Source organism: Bubalus kerabau, chromosome 7 (genome assembly GCF_029407905.1).
Source record: "Bubalus kerabau isolate K-KA32 ecotype Philippines breed swamp buffalo chromosome 7, PCC_UOA_SB_1v2, whole genome shotgun sequence".
NCBI lineage: Eukaryota > Metazoa > Chordata > Mammalia > Artiodactyla > Bovidae > Bubalus > Bubalus kerabau.
In genome coordinates this window covers 92,419,692-92,441,644 of record NC_073630.1, presented here as the reverse complement: position 1 = coordinate 92,441,644, position 21,953 = coordinate 92,419,692, and the positions used below count along the sequence as shown (strand labels likewise).

The window sequence follows — 21,953 nt, the reverse complement described above, 5'->3', positions numbered from 1 at the left end:
GCTAACAGCAAAGGTAAAAACAGTAAGATAATAAGCACATAATCACTCTGATGGCAACATTGAAAGTTAGATAATAGGTATCCCAGAAAAGCTATCAATAGTATCAGTATTGGATGTCAAAGCTAAGTAAACTTTTAAAAATTGTACTATGTAGAATTTTTAAAATCTAGTTGCAGTCTTACTCTTTTGCAAAATATGAATCCAGCTAAGAGTAATTAATTACTTAGTTATGAATGAGTGTTTTCTTGTATTAGCACACAGAAAAATTTAACTTAAATTGATTTTATTTTTAATTATTCACATTAATTTCTAGGGAAAAAAAAGAAGAATGAAAATTGAGCTGCCAATATTTGAAACCTTCAGAAGTAGAAATAAATTTTGTGAAATTGAAACCTTCTGTAGTGCATAACATAGAACTATATATAAGTTACTTGATTTAATGATTTGGTTGATCTCCTAAATGCAGGTCTGATTTGTTATTTGGAAAGCCAGTTTATTATTCCAGGGATTATAGTTTTGAGTTTTCTCATTCAATAGGTAAAATCTCTTACAGATTCCAAATTATTTTGTTGTATTGAAAAATTGGTTTTTAAAAAAATCTTTTCCTTTTTTCTCTTATTAATTTCTCTTATTCTTTATACCATCTCTTCCCTGGGTGTTCCAGGCTACCTTCCCACTGACTCTGAATTTTTTTTCCTCGCTAATCATACTTATTCTCAGTGACTAGCTCCCTCTTCAAGCAAGCTAGCATATCAAGTTTATCTTCCTAACCATTTCACTCTGTTAGTATCCTCTTCAAGAAACTTTTCCTGTCTCGCCAGTCTCTGTAATCCTCTGAAATCGAATCTTAGTTGTTCTTCAGAGACTAATCTAGTGCCCTTTGAACTCATCTCCCATTGAGTCCCTCATGTGATTTTTCCACTTGCTTGGTCTTTTTTGTGTCACTGTCTCTCATATCACCTTTGTTCTCATCTCAGGAATGCCCATGTCCTTCCTCAGTTTTCTAAAATTACTCATTTCTTGGGTGCAATGTAAATCTCCACTTCTACAGAAACTCTTCCCATTCCATTTGAGCTCACATTGAAATACCTTATCTCTTAAAGATTATAGAAATTCTACAATTTGCTATTACCTTTATCATTTATTTTGACAAATATATTGTTATTACCTTAACATATAACATGCATATACCTCATGTTTCCAAATAGACTTAGCTCCTTAAGCAGGGCACTTTTATACACCTTTTATACTCTTTTGTTATTCATTTCAGTACTTATTTTCTTATTACCTACTGTGTACAGTTGTACAGATTCCAAGTGTTGCATTTTGTACAAAATGTAATCAGAGATCCACAGACAAAATTAGGTAACTGAATTGTCCCATATAAATATTTTTAAATACTGTAGAAGTGTTAATGAGGCATCAAGCAAAGGTGCAAATGCCATTTAAGGTATTCATTAAAAGATACAGGTAGTTTTTTAAAATTAATTTATTTATTTTAATTGGAGGATAATTACTTTACAGTATTGTGGTGGTTTTTGCCATACATTGACATGAATCAGCCATGGGCGCACATGTCCCCTCATCCTGAATCCCTCTCCCACCTTCCTCCCCACCCCATCCTTCTGTGTTGTCTTAGAGCACTGGCTTTGGGTGCCCAGCATCATGCATTGAACTTGAACTAGTCATCTATTTTACATATGGTAATATACATGTTTCAGTGCTATTCTCTCAAATCATCCCACCCTCGCCTTCTCCCACATAGTCTAAAAGTTTGTTCTTTACATCTGTGTCTCTTTTGCTGTCTTGCATATAGGGTAGTCGTTACTATCTTTCTAAATTCCATTATATGCATTAATATACTGTATTGGTGTTTCTCTTTCTAACTTGCTTCACTCTGTATAATAGGCTCCAGTTTCATCCACCTCATTAGAACTGACTCAAACTGAGTAATATTCCGTTCCGTATATTACCACAACTTCCTTATCCTTCGCGTGCCAATGGACATCTATGTTGCTTCCATGCCTTAGCTATTGTAAACAGTGCTGCATTGAACTTTGGGGTACATGTGTCTCTTTCACTTCTGGTCTCCCTGGGGTGTATACCCAGCAGTGGAATTGCTGGGTCATATGGCAGTTCTATTTCCAGTTTTTTAAGGAATCTCCACACTGTTCTCCATAGTGGCTGTACCAGTTTGCATTCCCACCAACAGTGTAAGAGGGTTCCTTTTTCTCCACACCCTCTCCAGCATTTATTGTTTGTAGACTTTGATGGTGGCCATTCTGACCCACATGAGATGATACCTCTTTGTGGTTTTGATTTACATTTCTCAAATAGTGAGTAATGCTGAGCATCTTTTCATGTGTCTATTAGCCATCTGTATGTCTTTGGAGAAATGTCTGTTTAGTTAAAAGGTACAGGTAATTTTAAAAGATGTAGATGAGAAGGTAAAAAATAAAGGCAACAGAGGAAATGTACTGACTATAAACATATGTTTATCCGTCTGTTTAGAGGTGTTGTGTCATTAATAGTATAGATTAGAGAAAGTAGAGAGTCTCTTGAATAGGGTCTAAAGATTTTTAACATAGAGAATTTTGTTAATAGTAAATAATATAACCATTATTTAAGCTTTAGGCAAGTGTATCTTATTTTCTTTTAATTACCTAGTACAGTACTATCTGTTCAGTTTTCACCTGAAAAAAAGAACAAAATTGTTATTTCTACTCTTTTGATGCTTAAAATTGAAATAGGATGCTAAGATCTAATGAGTTAGCTGGGGCTGGGGGGGAAGGTGAGGTTTTTCTTTCACACATATCATGTATTTCTTCATACTGACTTTTGGTTATCTTTTTAAAAATTCAGAATGATTTAGACTAACACTGACTGACTGACTAGAATTTTAGCTCAAATTATTCTGTATCTTTTCAGGAGTTGGAATGAAAGTGAACAATGTAGATTTATCTAATTCGTTAAAACCAAAGCCTGTCTCTTTGTTTGTTTGTGTGCTCAGTCGCTCAGTCATGTCTGACCCTTTGCGACCCCTTGGACTGTAGCCTGCCTGGCTCCTCTGTCCATGGAATTTTCTAGGCAAGAATACAGGAGTGGGTTGCCATTTCCTACTTCACTTTTTTATTTGAAATGCCAATCATACCCAACTTAACTCTTTATTTTGTGGCACGAATGCCAATGAAATCGTTGTTCAGACAGACTAGATTTACTGAATTCTGATAGAGTTTGTTTTCAGTCTGACATTGATATCTGTTTTTTAGGGTCATGTGAAAGTGGTGCGCTACTTAGTCAAAGAAGTCAATCAGTTTCCATCAGACTCTGAATGTATGAGATACATAGCAACGATCACTGATAAGGTAATACACTGATTAAATTCATCCCCACTCTATGAACTTGGGATCCCATTTGGCTTTTTTATATTTGTATATTCCACATTAAGAAAAGAAGCCTTAGTTTGAGCAATAATGTGTGGCATATAACTATTTTCATTTATGTAGTATTTGGGAATGAAGTAGGCTACTTAAGAAACTCTTCGGAGTATTTACTTTCCTAATGAACACTATGAAGTCAAGTGGGCCTTAGAAAGCATCACTATGAGCAAAGCTAGTGGAGGTGATGGAATTCCACTTGAGCTATTTCAGATCCTGAAAGATGATGCTGTGTAAGTGCTGCAGTCAATATGCCAGCAGATTTGGAAAACTCAGCAGTGGCCACAGGACTGGAAAAGGTGTTTTCATTCCAATCCCAAAGAAAGGCAATGCCAAAGAATGCTCAAACTACCGCACAATTGCACTCATCTCACACGCTAGTAAAGTAATGCTCAAAATTCTCCAAGCCAGGCTTCAGCAACGTGAACCGTGAACTTCTAGATGTTCAAGCTGGTTTTAGAAAAGGCAGAGCAACCAGAGGTCAAATTGCCGACATCCGCTGGATCATCGAAAAAGCAAGAGAGTTCCAGAAAAATATCTATTTCTGCTTTATTGACTATGCCAAAGCCGTTGACTGTGTGGATCACAATAAACTGCGGAAAATTCTGAAAGAGATGGGAATACCAGACCACCTGACCTGCCTCTTGAGAACCTATATGCAGGTCAGGAAGCAACAGTTAGAACTGGACATGGAACAACAGACTGGTTCCAAATAGGAAAAGGAATACGTCAAGGCTGTATATCATCACCCTGCTTATTTAACTTCTATGCAGAGTACATCATGAGAAACGCTGGGCTGGAAGAAGCACAAGCTGGAATCAAGATTGCCGGGAGAAATATCAATAACCTCAGATATGCAGATGACACCACCCTTATGGCAGAAAGTGAAGAGGAACTAAAAAGCCTCTTGATGAAAGTGAACGAGGAGAGTGAAAAAGTTGGCTTTAAGCTCGATATTCAGAAAACGAAGATCATGGCATCTGGTCCCATCACTTCATGGGAAATAGATGGGGAAACAGTGGAAACAGTGTCAGACTTTATATTTTGGGGCTCCAAAATCACTGCAGATGGTGACCGCAGCCATGAAATTAAAAGACACTTACTCCTTGGAAGAAAAGTTATGACCAACCTAGATACCATATTGAAAAGCAGAGATATTACTTTGCCAACAGAGGTCCGTCTAGTCAAGGCTATGGTTTTTCCATATGGATGGATCTGAGAGTTGGACTGTGAAGAAAGCTGAGCGCTGAAGAATTGATGCTTTTGAACTGTGGTGTTGGAGAAGACTCTTGAGAGTCCCTTGGACTGCAAGGAGATCCAACCAGTCCATTCTAAAGGAGATAAGCCCTAGGTGTTCTTTGGAAGGAATGATGCTAAAGCTAAAACTCCAGTACTTTGGCCACCTCATGCGAAGAGTTGACTCATTGGAAAAGACTCTGATGCTGGGAGGGATTGGGGGCAGGAGAAAAAGGGGACGACAGAAGATGAGATGGCTGGATAGCATCACTGACTTGATGGACGTGAATCTGAGTGAACTCCAGGAGTTGGTGATGGACAGGGCAGCCTGGCATGCTGCGATTCATGGGGTCGCAAAGAGTCAGACACGACTGAGCGACTGAACTAAACTGAACTGAATGAAGTAATAAAACATTTTCTGTGATAGAATTACTTTGGCTTTTTAGATAGTACTTAAGCTAATTTAATTTTAATGTTGATAATAAACAACCTATAGCAAGTTATTATTACTATTCATTAGTGATATAATCTAACCAGACTGATAACTCTTCTGAGAGGAACAAGTCAGTGAATTTTTTTTATACTTAAACAAAAATTAGCATAGTACTTTTACTTATGGTCAAGAAAACTCTTAACATGTTCAACATAATATAAAAATCAGACTGTCAGCTTAAGAATGAATTTGCTAGGATTTTTTTGCAGGAAAGGAAGAGAACATAAAATAAATCCCTTAGAATTCTAATTGAAATCAAAATATTGGAATGAAATCCTAAGTCATGCCTCTGAAAAATGTAAAAATGTCTTTCATTTTCCCAGTTATTATGTGACAGCAACTTTTCTCATTAATTTTTGATTTAACATAGCTAATCCACTGTCTTGCCTGCCTCTAGATTTTTTCATGAGAATTAGTATTCCTAGATATCTATGTAGGGGGACAGAAATTGAAAATAAGGCTTTATCTTAGTATGGAAATATCCCTTTCCTGTCAAAAAGTGTGTTCTGAAAATGAAATAAGAGAAAAGTCTATAAATATTGTTTTTTATGAATGATTCAGCATAAGAAGTTACAGAAACAAACTAAGTATTTGAGAACAGTTCTTGCCAAATAAGTATTTAAAAATTTTTTAAACCCATTTTCTTTTGTTGACATTGCCCTTTTCCTTTAGCCTGTTAACCACCTAACAGATTATTGCAGGTCTATTTGCAGTATGATTTCTCATTTTTAAAATTATAGGACTAAATACTTTTAGTACCAGTCAGATGGATGTTATTTTGAAGAACAGTAGAGGCTCTTTGCTTATGTATTTTAAAAAACATGCCATTTAAATTATGTTTTTATTTGTACCCTTTTTGCCCTACTATTGATCTTTACTGTTTGTTCATTCAAGTACCTTATTTAATATTTTCATGTTTTCAGGAATCTATCTAAATGTTAATTATTTTGAGGTTAGAAACATCTTAATTTTTTTGTTTTAGGAGATGCTGAAGAAGTGTCACCTTTGTATGGAATCAATAGTACAAGCCAAAGATAGACAGGCTGCTGAAGCAAACAAAAATGCCAGCATTTTATTAGAGGAGTTAGACTTGGAAAAGGTAACCTTTCCATATGATAACCTTTACATATGAAAAATATTATCTACTTTTTTCCTTTCTGCTTTTCTTCCTCCTTATTTGTGGTTTTTTGCTTTGTTTTGCTTTTGCTTTAAATTATGTACATGGTTTTCTCTCCAAGTTTGGCTCAACTGGTAGAATTGAGTATTTTAAATATTGTTATATCATTAAAGTAGTTTTTTTTATAGTTAAATTAACTAAATGTTATTGTAGGAATTGCATTGATCTGGAAGTGAGAGAGCCTAGCCTCTAGTGCTCAGTTATCTCAACAAATGTTCTGTTAATCCCCATCCAAATCTCTTTCAGGCATACTACAGCATCATCCCCATTATTCCTGCAGGGAGTAAAATACTCCAAACACTGTATAGTTTGGACAGACCCATAGCTGCTTCTTTACTCTCTGTTCTATCACTAACTGTCCTCTAGAATGTAATATTATAGAAATAGTAATCATAGAAGGAAAAGAATTGGTTGGTATTCAATATTATAGAATATATATTCTGCCATGTTTTATCTTTTTTAAAAAGGTTAAAAATGCTCTAAAGTTGAACATGCAGTTTTTAAATATGCAGTGATAGTGGGGCTGGAGCACTGATCACTCCACCATGCAGCTGAAAATCCACGCGTAACTTTAGAGTTGGGCTCTACATATCTGCCGTTTCAAGTCCATGGATTTCAACCAACTGCAATTTGTGTAGTATTGTAGTACTTACTTATTTTAAGGAGTTCACATGAAATGGGCCTGTTGAAGCCCATGTTGTTCACAAGTTAGTTGTATATTAGAATATTTTTCAACAGACCCATCACAAGCACGGAAATTGAAACTGTAATCAAAAATCTTCCAGCAAACAAAAGCCCAGGTCCAGACGGCTTCACAGCTGAATTCTACCAAAAATTTAGAGAAGAGAATATTTTTCATTAGGGTCGGGTACATTCTTCTTGTTTAGACTTACTATGTTAAGCTACATATTTCATCTTGCATGAAGAAAATAAAATAATTTTAAACATTTTTTTCTAAAGTCAAAAATATTTTTTATATTAAGGTTTTTCATTTAAAAAAATTTTCTAGTTTATATTCTGATCAAATAAAAATTAGCTTTTTCTTGGCCACTTTGAGGTTTTAATTGAATATGAACATATTGTTATAATTACAGTGATTGTTACAGGCTATTATAATACAGTATTATAGTATTATAATATCCTGAGAACAGATTGTTATAATCACCGTAACGATTACTTTACCTGTCTGGAACTTAGAGAGCCTAGCCTCTATAGTGCTCAGTTATCTCAACTAATGTTTTCTTAATCCTCATCCAAATCTGTACTACATTGATCCTGAACCTTGTAATTTGTTGCCAACAGATTTATCAGAAGTACCAAATGCACTAGGAAGACATACACGACCAAGGCATAACCAGCTAGTGAAATATGACCAGTTGCATCTAGTATTTATTTAATGTTTACTAAAATGCCAGGCGATATATAGGGTCAAATTATAGGAGAGAATGTAAATTATTTGAATCTTCTCTATAAAAGTGTTATTACCCTCATATTACAGATGGAGAAACTAAATCTATGGGATAATAAATAACTTACCTAATCTAGGATAGGATTTAAATCTACTTCTTTATTCTTAGTTCCCTGGTTTCCTTGCTCCCCTTAATTGAAGTCCACCTGGGTTTTAGTGCTTCCTCCTTACAGTATTATAATGTCCTGTTTTTGCATTACTCTCTCATTTTTAAATGTTAGATTCTCTAAGTATTATTTAATGATACTGTTTCTTTTTGCATTGTTATAAATCTCAGAAGGGCTTCCTTGGTGGCTCAGTGGTAAAGAACCCTCCTGCCAATGCAAAGGACACAAATTTGATCCATGGGTCAGGAAGATCCCCTGGAGAAGGAAATGGCAAGCCACTCCAGTATTCTTGCCTGGGACATCCAATGGATAGAGGAGCCTAGAAGGCTACAGTCCTTGGGGTCACAAAGGAGTGGGGCACGACTTAGCAACTAAACAAAAACACAGTTGTAAAAAGCATCCTTTTTTTTAGCTGAGACATAGACGTTTGTTTTTAAATAAAATTTTTGTTTCATCCCTTTGTTGTTTATACATTACATGAAATACATTTAGGAATATACTGCAAGCCTGTGGATTACAAAGTCAGACAGCATTTAGGCATATGTCCAGTTGTGCATGTCTATTCTTAACGTGAATGGGTTTTTCTTTGTTACAATATGTGCAGTGTAAACTGTGAACTCTGCAAAGTTGCCTCATATTATAGTCTCCCTTTCACATCTTTCTACTCTTCTTCCCTTCTTTATTTTCATGTTCTGATATTCTAAATACTACATTTTACTTAACTTGTTTGTCTCTCTCTACCACTAGAGTGTATGAACCACAAAATGATGCCTGGCATGTTAGTAAACATTTGTTGAACACATAAGTATCCATGTATGTGAAGATAGTATACTTTAAAAATAAAAGAATGATGTGAACATAATACTCTAATACTTGGTTTTCCCACTGTCAATAACTGAAAAATATTTTCAATTGATAGTGATTTATAACTGTGTAATATACTACATAGTAAGTTTCCAGTATTGTCACTACACATAATGTTGCAATAAACATTATTATACATATTTTGCTATATTTTGGCACTTTTATTTTTATGGAATAAGTTTCTTTCTTCACATGAGTCAGTATATTTTAAATTTGATACTTCCAGAATATTTCCCTAATACCATCAGCAGTACATAAGTGTTGTTTCTTTGAATTCTTGCCAGCCTTTCTTAACCTTAATGTTCATGTTTTCAGAGCCTCAGATTTAAAGCAATTCGAAAAGAATTTCCTTCAGTGTCATTGCATATTTCCCCATAATATTAATTCTTAATCATAAATTAATTAAATGTAAATTATTCCATATGCATTGATACTTTATAAGCAGTTTTGAATGAGGGTGGTATATAGATAGAATTTTAGATTATGGAGGAGACTATTCTGCCTAAACTGCAGCTTCTTTCTAGTGTATTTGGTAAATTATCAGATTGAGATGTGTTAGAGTTTGGTGCACAATTTTTTGCTTATGATTTACATCTGGAAAAATACACCTTTTTGCCGTTTGAGACTTGGTACATTCTGGCTGCACCATTTCTGATTTAGAAACATCACTGAAGTTGGTCTTATCTAGTTTAACTTGGATGTTCTACATGGATAACTTATTACATTGATCAACCTTTCTAATTTGAAAATGTTGGTTAATAGGTTTGTGAAAATTGCTGCTCAATACGGCTTGTTATATTTATCAGATTACCTTATGCTTATGCAGCAAACATTTGATTCACTGACTATTTACTATGTGCAAGAGTTCATGCTCTGGAGCAGTTCCTCTGGTCTAACTTTGGAATACTCGCGGTTAGTTGCTTGATCTCTTAGGACATTAACAACTAGGTTATGCTTTGGGCTGTTAGAATCCATGATGGATGTTATTGGTCTGCATTTTTAATGTTTTTACCCCTGTACTTTATCACTTATTTATCCCCTTTGTAAACTTTCATTAATCTTTTAGGGAATTATGTAGGGTATATTTTTAAAATATTTCTAATGGATGTTTTCTTTTTTGTCTGTTTTTTTTTTTTGCCACTACTGAACTGATTCATAAGCCTACCTCACAATCACAGTTCTATACATTTCGTTCTCTGATTATCACCTCTTTTCAGCTTTACTCCCTCTAGAGTAAAGCTGCCTCCAACAATCCTGAAAACATTCTGTCTACCAGTAAATAGACGGATCCATTTATAATGCCACCCTTCACTGGCCTGACTCTTCTTTCTCCTTATTCTTACCTCAAGCCTAGTAACTGTAAGTTTCTAAGAGGGGGGAAAAAAAACATCAATCTTGATGACTAATTTTACTTTAAATGTGTGACAGTGAACCCTTTAATGCTGCCCAGTAGTCATACTATATATTTCCCTAGTTTATCCTGCCACTCATCTAGACCATTGTTTCTTTCTCCTTTACCCTGTGACATCTAGTATATCCTCTTTTTCAACCTCAGTTGATGATCTTGCATCCTACTCCAATCAGTGAGAAAACTGAAGCACCAGAAGAAAACTGCCAGAGACATCCCCCAACTCTGTCTTCCCAACCCACCAACCCCTGCACCTGTACACCTCCTACTAGTCACTGGATAAACTTGTTGTAACCAATCCCTCCAGTTGTGAGCTAGATCATATTTTCTGTCTGCTATGGCTTAGTCAAAAACATTGTTGTAGCAATTCTCTTTTCTTCTGTATCATTTTGCTCTCTTTCCTGAATCATCCTCATCAATAGGCACATTTCTTTATCCAGTCTTAAGAAAGCTTTTGCTTTCTCCAGTACCTCTCTCCTGCCCCTGTTTCTTTGGCTGCAAGCCCATTTTTTTGCTCCCATTTGCAGCAGAACTCCTTGTCTACTTTGGTAATTTCCAGTTCCTTTTTTCTTGAATCTACTCCTGCTAGGTTGTCACTCCCTCAGCTCTACCAAACTATGTTTTTATGGTCTCCAGGGACTCTCACGTAGCTAAATCCAATGATTACTTCTCTATCCTTACCTTACTAAACCTAGTAACACGTGACATACTCTCTTTACTTAGCCTCCATTACATTACACACTCTTGGTTTTTCTCTTAATCTTTCTGAGTATTCCTTCTGTGTCTCTAGTTCCTCCTCATCTCTCCTCTTAGTTGGTAAGCCATTTAGCTTTTTACAGGATCTTCTTTATCTATTGATCATCTCATCCTGTTTCTTACCTTTATATAATAGCTGATCCAAAAATCTATATCTTTAGCCCAGACCTCTTCCCTACACTCTATAGTCTCTTATATCCAGCTAGCTACTCAACATGTCCTTGTGGAAACCTAATTAAACATCTCATACTTAATGTCCAAATATGAACTCCTGATCTTTGCCTACTCCAAACCCACAACTCTATAACTGCTCAGGCTAAAAGTCTTGATATGATCTTTGATTTTTTCTCCACTGTGTTGCAAAATTGAGTGACCTTTGCCTTGGATCTCTATCTGAAATCCTAGTCACTATTCATCACTTCTCACTCTGGTTCAAGTCACTAATATCATATCTTACCTTTATTTCCACAGTAGTCATTTAACTAATCTCCCTGATTCCATCACTGCTCTGCAATCTGTTCTCTGTTTAACACTTAAAGTGATCATCTTGTATCACTTAGACCAGATCACTCTTTTGCCCAAAACCCCACAGTACCATTTCACTCAGAGTAAAAGATAAAAGTTTTTAAAATCCCTTTTGGGATGTGTCTGGTGGTGAAAGTAAAGTCTGATGCTATAAAGAGCAGTATTGTATAGGAACAGAGAATGTTAGGTTCATTAATCAAGGTAAATAGGATGTGGTCTGACAGGAGATGGCAAGAGTGAATCAGTGAACTAAAAATGGATGGGAATGGGTGAGTTTAATTCAGATGACCATTATATCTACTACTGTGGCAAGAATGCCTTAGAAAAAATGGAGTTGCCCTCATAGTCAACAGGAGTCTGTGATGTAGTACTTGGATGCAATCTCAAAAATGACAGAATGATCTCGGTTCGTTTCCAAGGCAAACCATTCAACATCACAGTAATCTAAGTCTATGCCCTAACCACTAATGCTGAAGAAGCTGAAGTTGACTGGTTCTTTGAAGACCTTCAAGACCTTCCAGAACTAACACCACAAAAAAGATTTCCTTTTCATCATGGGAAACTGGAAGGTAAAAGTAGGAAGTCAAGAGATACCTGGAGTAACAGGCAAGTTTGGCCGTGGAGTACAAAATGAAGCAGGGCAAAGACTAATGGAGTTTTGCCAAGAGAACACACTGGCCATAGCAAACATCCTTTTCCAGAAACACAAGAGACGACTGTACATATGGAGATCACCAGATGGTCAATACCAAAATCAGACTGGTTATATTCTTTGCAGCCAAAGTTAGAAAAACTCTATACAGTCAGTGAAAACAAGATTTGGAGCTGAGTGTGGCTCAGATCATGAACTCCTTATTGCCAAATTCAGACTTAAATTGAAGAAAGTAGGGAAAACCACAAGGCCATTCAGATATAACCTAAATCATGTCTCTTATGATTATACAGTGGACATGACAAATAGATTCAAGTGATTAGATCTGTTAGAGGGCCTGAAGAACTATGGATGTAGGTTTGTAACATTGTATAGGAGATGGTGACAAAAACCATCCCCAAGGGAAAAAAAAATGCAACAAGGCAGAATTGTTGTCTGAGGAGGCCTTACAAATAACTGAGAAAAGAGAAATGAGAGACTTCCCTGGGGGCCCAGTGTCTAAGACTCTGAACTCCCAATGCAGGGGGCCTGGGTTTGATTCCTGGTTAGGGAACTAGATCCCACATGCCACGGCTAAGACCCAGTGTGTGTGTATATATATATATGTATTTTTTTAAGAGAAGTGAAAGGCAAAAGTGAAAGATATATCCAACTGAATGCAGAGTTCTGAAGAATAGCAAGGAGAGACAAGAAAGAAAGCCTTCTTAAGTGAATAATGCAGAGAAACAGAGGTGGCAAGAATATACAGACAAACTGTACAAAAAAGATCTTAATGACCCAGATTACCACAATGGTGTGGTCACTCATCTAACGGCAGACATCCTATAGTGTCAACTCAAGTTGGCCTTAGGAAGCATTACTATAAATAAAGCTAGTGGAGGTGATGGAATTTCAGCTGAGCTGTTTCAAATCCTAAACAATGATACTATTAAAGTTCTGCACTCATGCCAGCAAATTTGGAAAACTCACCAGTAGCCACAGGACTGGAAAAGGTTTTCTCTTTCTATCCTAAAGAAGGGCAATGCCAAAGAATGTTGAAACTACCACACAATTGTGCTCATCTCACATGCTAGCAAGGTAATGCTCAAAATCCTTCAGCCTAGGCTTCAACAATATGTGAACCGAGAACTTCCAGGTATACAAGCTGGATTTAGAAAAGCCAAGGAACTAGAGATCAGATTGCCAACATCTGTTGGATCATAGAAAAAGCAAGAAAGTTCCAGAAAAACATCTACTTCTGCTTCATTAATACACTAACACCTTTGACTGTGTGAATCACAAAAAACTGTGGAAAATTCTTAAAGAGATGGGAATACCAGACCACCTTACCTGTCTCCTGAGAAATCTGTACACATGTCAAGAAGCAAGTTAGAACCGGACATGGAACAATGGACTGGTATGGAATGGTTCAAAATTGATAAAGGAGTACCTCAAGGCTGCATATTGTCACCTTGCTTATTTAACTTATATGCAGAGTACATCATGCAAAATGCCAGGTTGGATGAATCACAAACTGGAATCAAGATTGCTAGAAGCAATATCAATAACCTCAGATATGCAGATGACACCACCCTAATGGCAGAAAGCCAAGAGGAACCAAAGAGCCTCTTAGTGAAGGTGAAAGAGGAGAGTGAAAAAGCTGGCTTAAAACTCAACGTGCAAAAACCTTAAGATCATGGCATCTAGTCCCATCACTTCATGGAAGATAAGATGGGGAAACAATAGAAACAGTGACAGACTTTCTTTTCTTGGGCTTCAAAATCACCTGCAGATGGTGACTGCAGCCATGAAATTAAAAGATGCTTGCTCCTTGAAACAAAAGCTGTGACAGCCTAGACAGCATACTAAAAATCAGGGACATCACTTTTCTGACAGAGGTCCATATATAGTCAAAACAATGGTTTTTCCAGTTGTTATGTACACATGTGAGAATTGGACATTAAGAAGGCTGAGCACCAAAGAATTGATGCTTTTGGACTGTGGTGCTCAAGAAGATTCTTGAGAATCCTTTGGACAGCAAGGAGATCAAACCACTCAATCCTAAAGGAAATCAGTCCTGAATATTCATTGGAAGGACTGATACTGAAGCTGAAGGTCCAACACTTTGGCCACCTGATTCAGAGAACCAACTGTTTGGAAAAGAGCCTGATGCTGAGAAAGATTGAGGGCAGAAGAGTAGGAGGCCACAGAGGATGAGATGGTTGGATAGCATTATCAACTCAATGGACATAAGTTTGCGACTTTCCCAGGGACAGTGAAGGACAGGGAAGCCTGGTATGCTTCAGTCCATCTGGTCACAAAGAGTTTGACATGACTGAGCAACTGAACAACAAGAACAACTACAGTGTCATTTCCAGCACAGTAAAAGATAAAAGTCTTTAAAATGCCCTGTTGGACCTTAGGTAATCAAGACCACTGATATGCTATCTGAAAGTGATTTTCTACTATTCTCAATCAAACTGGCCTACATAAACATGCCAAAGAATGTTCAAAACTACCACACAAATGCACTCATCTCACATGCTAGTAAAGTAATGTTCAAATTCTCCAAGCCAGGCTTCAACAGTATGTGAACCGTGAATTTCAAGATGTTCAAGCTGGATTTAGAAAAGGCAGAGGAACCAGAGATCAAATTGCTAACATCCGTTGGATCAGAAAAAGCAAGAGAATTCCAGAAAAACATCTACTTCTGCAATATTGATTGCGCCAAAGCCTTTGACTGTGTAGATCACAACAAACTGGAAAATTCTGAAAGAGATGGGAATATCAGACCACCTTACCTGCCTCCTGAGAAATCTTTGTGCAGTTCAAGAAGCAACAGTTAGAATTGGACATGGAACAACAGACTGGTTCCAGAATGGGAAAGGAGTACATTAAGACTGTATATTGTCACCCTGCATATTTAACTTACATGCAAAGTACATCATGTGAAATGCTGGGGTGGATGAAGCACAAGCTGGAATCAAGATTGCCAGGAGAAATATCAATAACCTCGGATATGCAGATGACACCACCCTTATGGCAGAAAGTGAAGAGGAACTAAAGAGCCTCTTGATGAAAGTGAAAGAGGAGAGTGAAAAAGCTGGCTTAAAACTCAAAATTAAAAAAACTAAGATCATGGCATCCAGTCCCATAACTTCATGGCAAATAGATGGGGAAACAGTGGAAACAGTGAGAGACTTTATTTTCTTGGGCTCCAGTATCACTGCAGATGGTGACTGCAGCCATTAAATTGAAAGACCCTTGCTCCTTGGAAGAAAAGCTATGGCCCACCTAGACCACATATTAAAAAGCAGAGACATTTCTTTGCCACCAAAGGTCCATCTAGTCAAAGCTATTGTTTTTCCAGTATTCATGTATGGTTGTGAGAGTTGGACTATAAAGAAAGCTGAGCCCTGAAGAATTTATGGTTTTGAATTGTGATGTTGGAGAAGACTTGAGAGTCCCTTGGACTGCAAGGAGATCCAACTAGTCAATCCTGAAGGAAAGGAAATCAGTCCTGAATATTCATTGGAAGAACTGATGCTGAAGCTGTAGCTCCAATACTTTGACCACCTGATGCAAAGAAGTGACCCTGATGCTGGGAAAGATAGAAGGCAGGAGGAGAAGAGGACATCAGAAGATGAGATGGTTGGATGGCATCACTGACTCGATGGACATGAGTTTGAGCAGGCTCTGGGAGTTCGTGATGGACAGGGAAGCCTGGCATGCTGCAGTCCATGGAGTCGCAAAGAGTCAGACCCAACAGAGCGACTGAACTGATCTGAACTGAGAGGAAACTTGGGTACTTTTGAAAGATCAGCAAAAGTTTCTAGGGGGCAGATACTATGCAAACAAATTCTATATCTCCAGTTTCCATTTGTGTTTTTTCCTGAAATCCATCTGCTTGAGAAAGTATCTGATTTTCTATAGTTTCTCCTTAATTATTTATCTTTCCAAAAACAAAAATCTTATCTCTTACCCAAGAGAATGTAATTATGGTGCATTGCCTCCGGATGTGAAAACTTTCAAGGTGGCAAAACCTTTCAGTCACCCTGAACAGGGATTATTTCAAAAGGGAGGAGGAGTGACTAACAAAGGCTGGAGACTAAAAAAACGAAATCAGACTTTTTCTCAAGAAACTTAAGTCTGATTTGGCTTATAAGCTTGTCTCTAAGCACTGGTTTCATTAGTTAGGCTATTGTGACATTTTCCATAAACTGAGTATCATTGTTTTGACATATGTTTAAAATGCACATAAAATATATAGATAGCTTCCCAGGTGACACCAGTAGTAAAGAATCTGCCTGCCAGTGCAGGAGATGCAGGAGAGGTGGGTTCGATCTCTGGGTCAAGAAGATTCTCTGGAGGTGAAAATGGCAATCCACTCTAGTATATCTTGCCTGGAGAATCCCATAGACAGAGGAGCCTGGTGGGCTACAGTCCATGGGGTTGCAAAGAGTCCAACATAACTGAGCATGTGAGCACAGCTCAGTGTTCTGTAAATGTATACTGTTGTTAATTTATCCCCACCCTGGATCTCACCACATGAATTTGCCTGTTTCCTTTTACTACCATAGTAATCAGCTTTTGCAATGGAAAGTATTAAACCTGTATTTTTCTACTAGAGGTAGACATTTTATAGAATATATTCTTAGGATAAGCAGTTTGTAATTTTCATAGAAGGCTTTCAAATTACCTTTCCAAAAACTCTGATATTTATACCAATGGCAGTGTAGGAAAGAATTCATTTTCCCAAACTTTTGCTATCTGATACCTCTTATCATCTACATTTCCTTAGTGACTATGGAGTTATATATATCTTTATCAATCATCCATTTTGAAATTAGGTTGTCTTTTATCATTAATTTGATCTTGACATTTAAAAATAGTATCTTCTCTTTACAGTGATTTGAGTATGATTTTGATCAGTGAGTTGAACTAAGATAACTTTGAATTTTATGGTATCCCAGTACCTTTATGATGAATGACATTATGTGACAACATTTTTCCAATGAAAATTCCAATGTTATAATTCTGTTTTATTGATTCTTTAACAGTTAAGGGAAGAAAGTCGAAGGCTGGCTTTGGCTGCCAAACGAGAAAAGAGAAAGGAGAAGAGACGAAAGAAAAAGGAAGAACAAAGAAGAAAGCTAGAAGAAATTGAAGCCAAAAATAAAGAAAACTTTGAACTCCAAGCTGCTCAAGAAAAAGAAAAACATAAAGTTGAAGGTATTTTCTCTAAATCGTCTAATTTCTTTCATATAATGCTTTCTATTCAAAATTATATTTCATTAAATATAAATAACTTAAGATAACATTAAATGTCAATGAGTCAAGATAACAGTAGATCTTTTATATTATTAAACCCTAAAGTATTTCTATGCCCTTTTTATTTATTGACTTCATCCCAACTTTCCATTGTAAACAATTCCAAACCTATACACAAATTGAAAGAATGATAAAACAAACACTTGAATACCCTTCACCTAATTTAAAAACAAACATTTTACTATATTTGCTTTATTTTTTTCTCTAAGTGTATATACATATTTTTTTCCCTAAGCTATCTGAAAATAAATTGCTGATGTCTGACATTGCACCTGGAATAAATACATAAAATCATAAAAAAAATTATCAGTACTTCCATAATTTCATCTACAGTCAAGACCATGTTCAGATTTTTTCTTAAATGAGGAAATTACTTTTAATTACTTTCTAACTAAAAATCATTTGAGGTAAGGATATCGTTAGAAAGAACCATTGTCATTAAACCACCATATATGTATGGTGTGTATGTGTGTATTTCCCTCTCTTCCAGTCTTTTATTTTGAAAAATTTCAGGCTACAGAAAATTTTAAGAGTTAGTATGATGAATACCTGCAAGTCACCTAGATTCATATAACATTGTGGCACGTTTATATTTTTCCTCTTTTTTTTTGAATAGTCTTATATATACTGTACACAACAATAACATTATTACACTTGAGAAATTTAATAATTATGAATAATATGTAATATATAGTAACATATTCATTCCTAAAATAATTCCAAATTTTTAAAAAATGTTTATATATTTGTCTGCACCAGGTCTTAGTTGCAGGACACAGGATTCTTTTCCAGTTGCGGCATATAGGGTCTTTACTTGCAGTATGTAAGATTTTATCTGTGGCATGATGGATCTAGTTCCCTGACCAGTAATCAAACGTGGGTCCCCTGCATTGAGAGTGTAGTGTCTTAGCCACTGGACTATGAAGAAGGTCCCCTGAAATATTTTTTTATAACTTCCTAGTATATGTTATTTAGAACTTAGGAACAGAGAGGAGAATAGATAAATCATATCCATCTCATTACTAGTGAATGATGGAATGACTGATGACTTTATATCTAAAAGTAGTAGTAGTAGAGTAGCCTCTCAGTTTATTTTTGTCAAGTTCTTAAAGCTAAATGTATGGCAAGAACACTAGAACTTGCTAATTCGGTATTACTGCTTCTACAGATGAACCTGAAGTCTTGACAGAGCCTCCAAGTGCCACAACCACTACTACCATAGGTATATCTGCAACCTGGACCACTTTGGCAGGTTCCCATGGTAAAAGAAATAATACCATAACTACAACCAGTTCAAAGAGGAAAAACAGGAAAAATAAAATTACTCCGGAAAACGTTCAAATTATATTTGATGATCCACTACCAATCTCATACAGTCAGCCAGAGAAGGTGAACGGAGAGTCCAAGAGCAGCAGTACCAGCGAGAGTGGAGATAGTGATAACATGAGAATTTCCAGTTGCAGTGATGAAAGTAGTAACAGCAACAGCAGCCGAAAGAGTGACAATCACTCACCTGCCGTGGTCACTACCACTGTGACCAGCAAGAAACAGCCATCAGTTCTGGTTACATTTCCAAAGGAGGAGAGAAAATCTGTTTCTGGCAAGACTTCAATAAAGTGAGTTCCAATTTTTATTTTCACAATTTACAGTATCATTATGAAACACTTTGTTGCTGAATTTTTTAGTAAAGCAGTCAAATGAAAAAGACAAAGTAAGTGTTAGTCTTTGTTCTAAAGAAGGCACACTTCTTTAAAGAATTACTGTGTAATTTCTTCATTTGGGTTGTTAACCCATGACAAGTATCGGTTGTGGTTTTTCAGAGATTGTTATTGTATTTTAGTTCCGCTATATTTGACCTCTAGATAATATCTTTTTAAAATTGCCCCTTCATATTTTGCCCAGTATTGGAAAATGAAAAATAAATTTCTCATTTATTCATAATATTCAGAAAATAAAGAATAAAATCATGTGTTAGTTTGCTGTTATCATTCAAAAATTCTTCATCTGTTCTATATTTAATGTGTGTTTTTCCTCCTTGTTAAAGATTGTCAGAGACTATCAGTGAAGTGACCAGTAATTCTCTCTCCACTTGCACAAAATCTGGTCCATCTCCCCTTTCCTCTCCAAATGGGAAATTAACAGTAGCAAGTCCCAAGCGTGGACAGAAGAGGGAAGAAGGATGGAAAGAGGTTGTAAGGAGGTAATTGATTATTTCTTTGTTTTTCTCATTCTTTTTATATGTGCTCTATTTCACAGAGAAGTACAGTCTACCTTGCGATTAAATTCCCCAACTGTTCCAAATGCTGCAAACAAACTGGTGGCCCAGGGCTGCCAATGGAGACAACCTATACTATATTTTATATGGAAAAAAGTATATGTTAATACTTTCAAAGCTGGGAGATTTTACATAAAAAGTTAGGTCTTTGTGTGTCTGCTTCACCTGCATACATACTGGCTTTTGGTAGTGAACTAATTTCTTTAAGGTGATAGATTGTCTTATTCTTCCTTGTAACCTTGAAGCCCAGTAGGTAGTGTCTATCACATGCTTATAAATATTTGGACAGTAAATAAATATTGATTTTAAACTATTCTTGTCTTCAAATCATAGAATATTTTTACTTCAAGAGTTTTAGAACTAAAATATTTTACTGTATTTTGCTTGGGATTTTTAAAATAATGTGTGTTAAAAAGTAAAACAGTATCCCAGAAACTGCAAGGTGGTAAGATACCACCTACCTAGAAAGGATGTGATCCAAAAAAAGTATGATGTACATTTCTTTTCCTGTTTTCGGCCAAGACTTCCGCTCAGCCTCCATCTCTGTCTTCATCTCTGTCTGTCACATGGCTCTTAAACTAATTAAAATCATAACACCAGAGTTCATTCTCACTGTTAGTCACTCAGTCATGTCCGACTCTTTGCAGCCCCGTGGACTGGGACTCACCAGGTTCCATTATCCATGCTCTCATATAAAAAGATAATTCTGGTTTTTGCATGCAGTTTTATTTATTTTTGGCCGTACCAGGTCTTCATTGCTGTTGTGGGCATCTCCAGTTGCAGCACTTAGGCTCCTCTTGTGGTTTGTGGGCTTCATTTGTTATAGCAAACAGACTCTGGAGCACTCAGGCTCTCTAGCTGTGGGTGCCTGGGCTTAGTTGCCCCAGGGCATGTGGGAATCTTAGTTCCCCAACCAGGGATCAAATTTCCATCCCCTCCTTTGGAAGGCAGATTCCCAGACATTAGACCACCAAGGGAAGTCCCTGCATGCATCTTATAGTATAGTATACAAACAAATTCTTAACTAATTTAAAATAATGATCCCTGAGTTATGTTCTTTAAGGGAAAAGGAATTATCAGGTGACTTAGTTATATATATAAAAGGGCAGAGAGGCAAGGTTTTTAAAAAAATTCTAATTTAGTATTTAATCTGTTGTGAATAAATAATTTACTTATTCATTGAAGCATAATTGGCGCATTCTTTTTATTGAGAGTTATACTGTTTTTCTTTTAGAAGTATTCTTTAGTTTAGACTTGTAAGAAATTTATATCTACCTTTGCTGAATCTGAGTAATTTTATGTTAGGTGGGTTTTGCTTTTTGGAATTCCAACAGGCTTTTCTGTTTCCTCACACAACTAAACATACCTTAGCAAGTATCCATATTTGTGGATAATCATTTGAAGGCCTCTAGAAGAATGCAGGAAAACATGAATTTTCAGTATCATCCTTTCAGTTAAATATTGGGTAATAAAAACAAGAATATAAGGTGTAAGTCAGACACCTAAAGGCACTCACAAGAAACCTTTCTTAACTCCTTGGGCTAGATTAGACACCCCATCAGTGTGTCTTTATGATACCCTGTTAGAGCACTTACGACATCGTGTTATGTTTCTTACTTGGTTTCTACACAGTCAGTATATGTGGGTGGGAACCCGTCTGTCTTATTTGCCATTAGTAGTTGCGTTTACAGAGTGTATGTCTACATGGATGTGCTTTATAGATCGTAATGAAGGATAAAAGTCAAAAAAGCAAACAGTTTTTGGTAAACTCACTCTTTTTTTCTGTGGCTCTTAGTTGCCTTGTATCATTTAGGATGAGACTAGGTAGAAGAGGCTTATTCAACAATGTTCTGCATTTTTTATTATAAAATTAGTATAACTGTCTTAATTACAACCACTGATATTTATGATTTATCTTAATTTATTTTTCTAACCATTAAACAGGTCAAAGAAAGTATCTGTTCCATCAACTGTGATATCCAGAGTGATTGGAAGAGGAGGCTGTAATATTAATGCGATTCGGGAGTTCACTGGTGCACACATAGATATTGATAAGCAGAAAGACAAGACGGGAGACCGGATAATAACTATAAGGCAAAATTTTGTCTCTTATTTTTTTTTCCCTTTATATTTATTGCATTAGAGCTTAAAAATTATAGATAAGCATTTGAGTTTTCAATGGAACTTTGTATTTAATAGCCTACTTTTAAATGAGAATTTGATTCATTTTAGAGAAAATAACTCT

At 36.2% G+C, this 21,953-nt stretch overlaps 1 protein-coding gene across 12 annotated transcripts in view; it reads left to right on the top strand.

The window, feature by feature from the left end:
- The window catches only part of ANKRD17 (ankyrin repeat domain 17), a 165,713-nt gene that overhangs the window by 121,279 nt on the left and 22,481 nt on the right, over positions 1 to 21,953 (top strand). For all 12 annotated transcript variants that reach the window (XM_055588777.1, XM_055588779.1, XM_055588778.1 and 9 more), the window contains 6 exons: positions 3,270 to 3,365; positions 6,149 to 6,265; positions 17,163 to 17,334; positions 18,602 to 19,049; positions 19,478 to 19,633; positions 21,653 to 21,802. In XM_055588777.1, the coding sequence (XP_055444752.1) occupies positions 3,270 to 3,365; positions 6,149 to 6,265; positions 17,163 to 17,334; positions 18,602 to 19,049; positions 19,478 to 19,633; positions 21,653 to 21,802 (1,139 nt within the window). The remainder of the gene's footprint in view (positions 1 to 3,269; positions 3,366 to 6,148; positions 6,266 to 17,162; positions 17,335 to 18,601; positions 19,050 to 19,477; positions 19,634 to 21,652; positions 21,803 to 21,953) is intronic.